The sequence below is a fragment of the Lonchura striata genome, chromosome 4A (genome assembly GCF_050655825.1).
Source record: "Lonchura striata isolate lonStrDom1 chromosome 4A, ASM5065582v1, whole genome shotgun sequence".
Classification (NCBI taxonomy): domain Eukaryota; kingdom Metazoa; phylum Chordata; class Aves; order Passeriformes; family Estrildidae; genus Lonchura; species Lonchura striata.
Window position 1 is genome coordinate 17,936,629 of NC_140742.1, and position 9,658 is coordinate 17,946,286.

Consider the following 9,658-nt stretch of genomic DNA (forward strand, 5'->3'; position numbering starts at 1 on the left):
CAATTGTGTTATTTTAGGGCTGTTACAGGTTACTGTGGCACACCCCACCATAATCTATAGATAATCTTTCTGTTCTCCTGGCACTGAGGCCTCCTGTGAGGTTTATCTGTGCAGAGAGGGATTGTGACACTTCCAGCTCCTTTGATAAGGCAGTTTCAGCTAAGTATTTGTGTATTCTACAGTCACCTGCTGACTCCTAGATCATTGCCCATTGGGAGAGCCCAAATGTCATCAGAAGCAGGTCCCACTGCAGAGCTGTCACCAGCCCAGGAGAACTTTCCTGTTCCCCTTGTTCCCTTCCACCCCTCCATGGCCCTGGAGCACCCTGGGCTGCCTGAGGGGGTGACCTGTGTATGGTTCAACAGGGGCAGGAATTAAAATGTGCCTGACTGGGTGTTGCTACATCTTTATATCTCACTTTTTAGGTTCCCTTACAACCCCTGGGACTCTCCCAGAGCCCTGTGCTTTCTCTGCTGCAGTAGGTGATATAAAACACAAATCAGAGCTTGGGATGGGGCCTTGCTCAGCAGAGCTCCAAGGCAGAGGGATGTGGATGGTTCTGTAGCCAAGGCAATCTCAATATCCACCTCAGAGCAAAGCTCAATAATTTGTTTTTTAGCAGCAGTTGAAGGAAAAGGGATGAGGGAATTGAGCCAATGATATTCTTCTCCATGCTGCCAGGGAATTTCTGCTTAGATCAGACCATGTGGTGCACGTGGTGCCCAGCTGTGCACTGCTGCAGGTTTATGTTTCTATTTATCTTCTTCACATTTAAATGTCTTTGAGGATGGGGGAGTACAGCATCTGTCCAAACTTGGGGTAAATAGTGTTCTCTTCCCTCCTCTGGTCCTGACAACTCAGGTTTGCCCTCTGCATGCACAATGAAAAATTTAAAGGACTCTCTAATAGTGAACAAATTAATTAAATTCCTTGTCATATAAAGAAACACCCATCTGACCTTCCTTTGTTCATACTTCTGAACTGGTCTGGTAGTGATTTTTAGTGATGTAACTGTTCAAGTTGGATTTAGTAAGATGGGAACTGCTGCTTAAACTTGAGATAAATTCCTTTGATTTGTCTTAAACCCAAGTTGACTCAAGTTTACTGTAAACAGTTTGGCTAAAATATTTGTATGTTAGAGGTGCAGGAGTCTTTCTCAGCTGTTTTTACTGGGTATTCGGGAAAACTGAGAAGTACAAAATTAGTATTCCTGGCATTCTCTCATGAAATAGGAACTGTAGATGCAAAACAAAGTGCCTTTTAAATAAGATTTCAAAGTTTCCTTCATTTGCAGGCCCTGTATAAAGATGTTTGAAAATTACAGGCACTGTTTAGTTAAAAGGAGAATAAAAAATTATCTAAGACCCCATGTGGAGTCTGTTGGTTTGTTTTTTTTAATCTCATTCCTGATTTATAGCTAAATAAAACTTAATCTTTTGCCTTTTGCTTTCAAGTGAGGTGTCCTCCTGCTGATTCCAGTTATTTTGTAGCTTTGTCCCAGGCTGTCTTTTATGTGAGTTCATAGACTCAGAGAGTCATGGAATGGTTTGGGTTGGCAGGGACCTTAAAGCCCATGCCATGCCATGCCATGCCATGCCATGCCATGCCATGCCATGGCAGGGACACCTCCCACTGTTCCAGGTGCTCCCAGCCCTGTCCAACCTGGCCTTGGGCACTGCCAGGGCTCCAGGGGCAGCCACAGCAGCTCTGGGTACCTGTGCCAGGGCCTGCCCGCCCTCAAAAGGGAGAATATTTCCTAACATCCAGTCTAAACCTACCTTGCTTCACCTGAAGGTCATTCCTTATGTCCTGTCACTAAGATTGCCATTTTCATCAATTCCTTTTGTTTATCTGATACTTTTGATTGTAAGATCCCTTTGATTAACATTCATTTTCCAGCTGTGAATTGCTGGGAAAATCTGTTCCATGGAGAACTCTCCTTCCTCCCTCAAATGTATTCCCATTTTCCTCCTTCGTATGCACATATGTCTTGGTTTGAACAGACAGGTGTCTGCTAAGGAGGGCAGGAGCCTCCCCTGAAATGGAAAATGTAAAGCCCCTCCTTCGAGTTATTATAATTTTGAAATTAAGAGGCTCTCAGGCAAAGATATGGGAGCAGGAATAACAGTTCATTATTAGGAAAAATAAAAATAAAAATGCAATAATACAAAACCACCAAACACTGCCAGAGTCAGAGCAGCCCTGTCCCCTGTGGGTCAGGGAGGTGGCTCAGCCCCATCCCAGGGGGGCTCAGCCCTCCTGCAGTGCCAGCTGTGCTTCTGCTGGAGCAGGATCTGCACAAGGGGGGAGCTTTCCTCTGGAGCTCCAGTGGTGGTTATGGAGATCTTGTCCTTTGGGAATTCAGTGGATAAGGCTGCTTGTGGTGTTCCAAAACTCAGATTGTATCCAGGTAGGAATGCTCGGCTCCTCCCCTGGGCAGAGCATCTCTCCATGGGATGATGGAATTTTCTCAGCCATGCAGGGACACTCACTGGCCATGAACAGGAAATAATTAATAATTAATGGCCCATGAACAGCAGAGATCTCCTGGAGGGAGGATTGGCTGTGGGAGAGATAAAGAAAACTGCCCAAAGAACAGCAGAGAGCTGCCCCAGATCTGACAGGTGGGAATAGAACACACACCCCCATTTCCAACCTAAACCAACATATTTCTTTGGTGATGGCTTTACCCTCAGCCTCCTGAGGTAATTCCAACAGCTCTTCTCTCCCCTCTCTCCTCCCAGTACCTCTTTGATGTTAAGAAGGCCCAGGACAAAGTGTTGGTGTCATTGCAGCAGGAGGATCGCCGCAGGTACAAGAAGGAAGGGAAAGGAGACAACATCACAATTGGCTTTGAAATCCTCAAGGTAGGCAGCCAGCTGTGCTCCTGGTGCAAGGCTGTTCAGTTTGCTCAGTCCTGCTTCACCCTGACAGTGAGATCTTCACCAGATAGAGATTTGTCTCTAGATAGATAAATCTAGATAATCTTTTTATCTGCTCATCCATTCCTACTCCCTTTCCCACCTTCCTGCCCTTCTCTCTCCCATCACGTGCAAATTCAGGCATAGATTTCTCTTACTGCCTGTGGGCTCTGGGCACTTACTCTGGAAACTGGATCTTTCAGATAATATACCAGGATTATCCTGGGGTCTGGCACTGTGCTCAGACTTTGTGTGGACACTGCACTCAAACTGGGAACTCAACTAAATTTAGTTCAGCTCAAACTCTGTTTGAATACATTTAATTTATTTGAGATAAATAATTTCTGCCCCTTGCAAAATAATTTTAAGTGTTTTTCCTATCCCCAAACTTCTAGAGAAAGGAAAAATTATATTAATACTTAAATTGGAGGGTTTTTTGTCTTTCTTCTGCCTCCATTTCACCAGCAAATACAATCAGGAGAATTAGGTTGAAAAGTCTGCAGTTTTCCTGTTGCCACTTAGAAAAATAGTGTTGTCAAAAGCTGGACTGGTGAGCAGGAAATAAATATATGGGAAAAGGAACGACAGGGATCCCAAAAGGTAATTCAATTGCACTCTCAAGGCAAATTGAGTCAAATGAAAACACTCAAACTCAGAGGAGGAGGGAAGCAAAGAAACAGCAATTTTTCTGCTCTTTCACTGAGGACTGGGGTAATTCTGTCATCTGTTGCTGCACCTCCTGGGACTACATGAAATCTATGGTCCTACTCTAAAATAACAAGTCAATTTTTCACAGTTGGTTAGATCTGCTGACATCTGCATCACACCTACTGATTTGCCAATCACCTGTTAACCACATATATTGAAAACTGTTGTTGCAGAAAGCAGAATAATTTCCCTTGTTCATGCATTTGGAAAGGCTTGAAAAAGAAAATCACACCTTCAGTGAAAAGCTTCAGTGCTCTATTTTTATTTCTGATCAATAATTTTTCTATTTTAGATATATTCTAACACACCAGGCTCATTAGCATGACTGAAGGCCTTGGGAAGAGAGCTGCCAGGAAAGAATGAAGGGCTGCCTTTGCCCCAGGAGCTGCTTGAGAGAAAGATTCAGATTTAAACTGTGCTCTGGCAATGCCAGTGCCCTGGAGAGGATGTTGAAGAGTTAAGCACAACTTCAGGGCTTAGAACAAAACATGCATGGTTATTCTGTGGTTTTTGTATTCAGGAAGGGCAAGGAAAATCCAGCTGTGTGCATCTGGATTGGGAGCCTGCTGTGAAAGGCTAGAGAAGAGAGGCAGAGGGATCTTGTCATAGTTGAGATGTCACAATACAAAGCAACACATTGCATTTTCAGAAGGCTTCAAACTGTTTTTATGATAGCATGGATGCTTTTTATACATTCTTACAAATCTCATCAGTTTACACTTTACTCATTGTTCACGAGAGACAAACAAAATGTTTATTGGAATAGGCAGTTGCAGGTTTCTCTTCTTTCTTTCTTGGTTTCTGTGTCAACAATCTTGGTAGGAAATTCTTTCAGGGGTAAACATGGATCCTCTTATCAAACTTCTCTCTGGCTCACAGAAGTTTTTGCTGTAAAACCTCTCCCACAGGATCTCAGCCTTGTCTGGACAGGTGCAGTCCTTGAGGTGTGTGTCCATCTCTGGAAGTGTTCCAAGCTCTGCAGTAGCATCACATCATCTCTTTCAGTGGGTTCCTGTCTTTTCCAGCCCCAAACTTCTACCTGCCACAGCTTAAGCAGACAAGAAAACACTTGCCAAATGATTTGCCTTTCTTGCACATTGTGTGAAAAGCTGTGTGGAGCTCAGGGAGAGCCCTGCCCGTTTGCCCTGTTGTCCCTGCTGGCACTAACCCCTCTCCTGCTGCAGGTGGAGGACAACAGAAGGTACAGGCTGCACAAGCTCACGGTGCAGGAGAGAGTGGCCACGTCCCCCTACTCCAACACACGCAGCGTGTTCCTGAGGAGGAGCCTCCAGCAAGGCCGCTACGTCCTCGTCCCAACCACCTTCATCCCAGGTGTCCCCACAAAATTCATCCTCAGGCTCTACACAGATGTGCCCTCAAAACTCAGGTGAGTTCCACTCACAGCTGCAGGAGATCCTCCTTAGCCCACAGGCTGCAGCTCTGTGGAAGGGGTTGCAGGGTTGTTCTCCAACTCACTGGCTCATGTGGCTCCAGAACTGGGCCCTGGAGACATCAGGAGCACCTCTGAGAATCTCCAGGTTTGTGCATGGTCAGGAAATGTTTAGTCAGGGACATCTTGGATGATTCACTTTGAGACTTTTGGCTTTTTTAGTTCAGTTCTTGTAGTGGCCCCCAGTTGTGGGTCAGGACACTGAGCACTGGTGCTTGTGGCTACAGCTGGGACTTGTTTCTGTGACCACCTCCTCTGAAAGCAGTGGTTGCTGCAAGAGTAGAACCAGTGCTTCATGAATCAGGCCCACTGCATTTATTTCTTGCTTTGACAGTATTTTCCACTATTTAAAATTGGTTTTTTTTTCACCACTTTTGCTTCCACACGAAAGATATCACAATTTTGTTTTACTTTTCTTTGCTCTATTTTTATCTCTTACATCTGTCATTTCTGCACCACAGAATTCAAACACTGCAGATGAGGGAAAAACTACAAATCTCATGTTCTAAAAATGCCAGATTTCCACAACCATTGATTATTTGCTTGACATTCTTTGCTTAGGTTGCTTTTTCCATGATTTTTCAGGGAGCTGAAAGCAGATAGGCCTAAAATGACATGTTGGAGTCTCCTTTGTGGCTACCCACGCAGAGTCACCCAAATCAAAGTCCACTCTGCAGAGGGTTTGCAGAAACAAGACAGATCAGGAGGTAAGTGGAAAGAGAGTCTGGAGGAGTAGAATTGGCTTTTCAGTCCTCTAAAGATGATTTGGGTTGATATGTAAGCAATCAGAAATTATCCAAACAGAGGATTTATGGGATTTGTTTTTCCATCTTGCTGTAAAACCTGCTTTAGTGGAGAGATCAGATGAATATGGGAATGCACAACAGCAAGTTATGGGCAAGAGTAGCCAGACCCTCCTGAGGAGCTAATTGTGGAGATTAGTAAGGGTCTTCTGTCAGGGTTGTGTATTTTCTAAATGGAAAATATCCAGGAGGCAGCTGAATGGCACAGACTCATGTGGTGTGTTACATTTACCTATTAGAGCACTTCAGGGAGGACTTCATGGTTTTCAAACAATCATTTTCATCTGGGTAAAGTAGAACAGGGGTTAAATGCTTTGTACATGACTGTGTCTGTCAGAGGATGTGTCCTGAAGGAAACCAAAATGGCTTTAGAGCTTCTGATGTTGAGCTAATTAGGAAATCTGACCAGTTGTCATTTGCTTTTTCATTTTCTACTCCTGCTCTCTCATAGTCTTCATTTTTCACAGCTCAATGCTGGTTATTATCAGAGCCCTGTTTGTGGCCAGAGGAAATGTGTTTAATTTTTATTTTAAATGTTTATTGGAAAGCTCCTCCTTGGTGCTGTCTTTGATCCATTGCTCTGTCTGGACAAAATAATGGCTGGTTTGTTGTTGTTAGGAGTAGTGGATGAATGCAATGGCCCAGACTCTCCTGGATGCTCCTTGTGGAAGTGCCTCTCTCCAAGTCAGCATGCTCTGAAGTGGATCCAGCTGTCTGTGAGACAGGCACAGTGGCCTGCAGGATGATGAAGGAACTGTTTGTGCTAGAGGATTTTCTGTCACCCATTCCCAAGCCTGTTTTAAAAATGGCTCTCACTACTGTCTGTCAGGCCTTTTCCCCAAGTTTCTCTTAGAGAACAAATCACCTTTTGCACCTTTAAGTCTTCCTGCTGATGTTCCATGTTGGATTTGCACACTGAATTGTTTTTCACCACTTAGAATATCAAGTGAGTGTTGAGATCTGTGGTGTGTGATGGCCCTGGAAGCAGAGAATCTTTAGTGGAAGCTGCCTTGGGAGCAGCCTGAGAAAGCAGAAGGAAGGAGAAGCAGAGATTCACCTGCAAGAGGCAAAGCAAGCTGCTGTGGTTGCCAGGGCAGTGCTTGTGTCTCAGCATGGTGCCTGCTGATTGTGCCATGCCCTTTTCCAGTGGCTGAGGCTGTCAGAGCTCTCCAGCTTCTGGGAAGAGCAGTAGAGAGGAGTGGGAATGCAGCTGGCAAAATTCCCTCAGGAAAGTTTTCCAGAAAGCCTTTTGCTTTGGTGCAGTGCTGCAGGATGTGGGTGATAGATCCTTGGAGCAGTTCTCAAAAACCCAAAAATTAAGCCTTAGACTACTGAGAACAGATTTCTTTAAGCCTTAGAAATGCCATTACTGTTCAGGTGTTTCTGGCTTTTACAGATTCCAGCTTTTTCCTTTGCACTGTTCTTTTGTACAACTTCCCAAAGCACAGCACGGCCAGGACTGAGGGCAGAGAGCTGTTATGGGTTCAGGGCAGAGCTGGAGCTGTCTGTGTGCCCCAGAGCTGAACCCAGCCCTCCTTCCCCTGCCAGAGCTGCAGTTTCATTCCCAGCCCATGGCCAATACCAGGACATTGCTTTTCCGCTCTAGCAGACCTCAGTGTTTTTAATTTGTCCTGTAAATAAACCAGGCACAGAACTGGGCCATCCATAGCTGAGAGCATCTGATCCCCAGTGTGGTCTCCCACTGCTTGCTTTTGTTGTGGAATTGGAGCCAGTTTTCCTAAAACAACTGACCCATCCAGCACTGCCATCATGGGGTCAGAACATTTTGGAGCATCATGAGTACAGGAACATTTTGTGTCCCCCTTCTACCTCCCTCAGTGAGGTCTTGCTGAGAATTTGAATGTTTCCTTCAAATATTTTCTTTCCTTTTCCCTTCACTTAGCCAGTCCTCTCATTAACTGCTCCCTCATCCATCCAGCAGATGTGCCTGTCACCTCTTCAGCTCTGTGCCCTTTTCCCAGCCCTCCTTATGCTCTTTATCTCTTAATTACTGTTAATGATGGGGTGTTGCTCTGCTGTTTGACCTCCCACAAAGTTGTTAACACCATTGGGATGATGGGCAAGACCCCATTTGATCCAGATCCAAGTTGCTTTGCAAAGAGGGCAGCTTTTCCAGCCCTGGTGGCACAGCCTGGTGCCACCCCCTGCCCCAGAGCTGAATTCACAGTTCAGTGACATGGAAGGCAGTTGCCCAGCAGAAAAGCCAATATCCTGCTACTGCCATGGAAGTGTGAGGCGTTGTCAGGGAAACAGCTCTGGCCAGGTGTAACCACAGAGCCACACATGTCAAAATCTGTGTCTGCCTTGGATGCAGCTGTTGTGTAGTTTGCCCATGTGAGGTGTTGTACCTGATCTTGTAAACGAGTGATGTGTTTGAGGAAAATAATCTGGGTATGGTTTGTTAAAAAGATAAAGTTGCCTAAAATTGTGCTGCCTTATGGCTGTGGTGGTATTTTCAAGTAGATGGTGAAAAAAGTGTGTTAGAAACTCTCAGGAGCCTGACTTACAGATACCCTGGGTTTATTTAAAATCTGTATCTAAGAAGTAGCAAGGTGTGGAAAAAAAAGGTATTCTGTCATTAACAACAAAAATGGGCAGAGTTGTTTTGAAATACAAAACATGGTATTGCCTTTGTATAATTAAAAGTTAATTAGAAAATTGAATGACCCATTCTCTTTGAATGTTTTTGGTGTTTCCAAAATGGTTCTTGCTCCTTATTGTAAAGGAAAGAGAATATCAACCTTAATAAGAAATAAAAATGCTCAGTGTAAAAACAAAGCATTTCTAGAATGTTGAACAATTGCAGGGGGTCACATGTGAGGGTTAGATTGAATATTAGGGAAAAATTGTTGCCTGTGAGGGTGGGCAAGCCCTGGCACAGGTGCCCAGAGCAGCTGTGGCTGTCCCTGGATCCCTGGCAGTGCCCAAGGCCAGGCTGGACACTGGGGCTGGAGCAGCCTGGGACAGTGGGAGGTGTCCCTGCCATGGCAGGGCGTGGGATGGGATGGGCTTTAAGGTCCCTGCCAACCCAAACCACTCCATGGTTCTGTGTTTGCACCTGGACAGGAGCAGTGGCTGTGAGTGCCCTGGTGCCCTGTCCTGTGGCGCTGCCAGGCACAGGAGGGGGTTGTCTCTGTTGGGTTTCTGGGTAGCTCAGCTGCCATTCTGTGTGCCCAGAGCTGTGCTGCTGATTGTGTTCCAGGAGCAGATCCCTACGTGCTCATCAAGTGTGAGAAGCAAAGCTGGCGCTCCCCGGTGCAGCACAACACCACCAGCCCCGTCTTCAACACCCAGGTGATCTTCTACAGGAAGGACATCGACAGTCCTGTCACCATCCAGGTGAGACAGGCACAGGGCAGCTGCTCGGGGCAGGGAGGGCAGCACAGCAGCAGCCCTGGCCTTCGCTGGGCCAGCTGTTCCTTTGTGTGCCTGATATCCAGGAGAGAAGAGGGAGAACCTCTGCTCCCCTTACTGGGCTCTGCCTGCAGCTCTGCTGCTGCTTCTCCTCCACAAACACCAGCTGATGGCACTCTGGGATCACAAGGCATATTTCATTCCAAGGAATGTTTCATTCCAAGGCTTTGATGGAATTTACAGAATTCCTTTTGCCCCATGTGGTACCTGATGAAGCAGAGACAAAGAAAAGCCAAGTGTTGTCCAGAGTCAGCGTTTGAAACAAAACCAAAGCTCAGGCTGTTACTAAGAAGTTTTCTAGCCTGAATTTTAGTCCTGTGGGAACTAGACCGCACTGTTTA

At 45.7% G+C, this 9,658-nt stretch overlaps 1 protein-coding gene across 3 annotated transcripts in view; it reads left to right on the forward strand.

The window, feature by feature from the left end:
• Positions 1-9,658, forward strand: part of LOC110467895 (calpain-5) — a 60,675-nt gene that overhangs the window by 39,773 nt on the left and 11,244 nt on the right. For all 3 annotated transcript variants that reach the window (XM_085570533.1, XM_085570535.1, XM_085570534.1), the window contains exons 10-13: positions 2,745-2,867; positions 4,814-5,016; positions 5,665-5,786; positions 9,106-9,242. In XM_085570533.1, the coding sequence (XP_085426659.1) occupies positions 2,745-2,867; positions 4,814-5,016; positions 5,665-5,786; positions 9,106-9,242 (585 nt within the window). The remainder of the gene's footprint in view (positions 1-2,744; positions 2,868-4,813; positions 5,017-5,664; positions 5,787-9,105; positions 9,243-9,658) is intronic.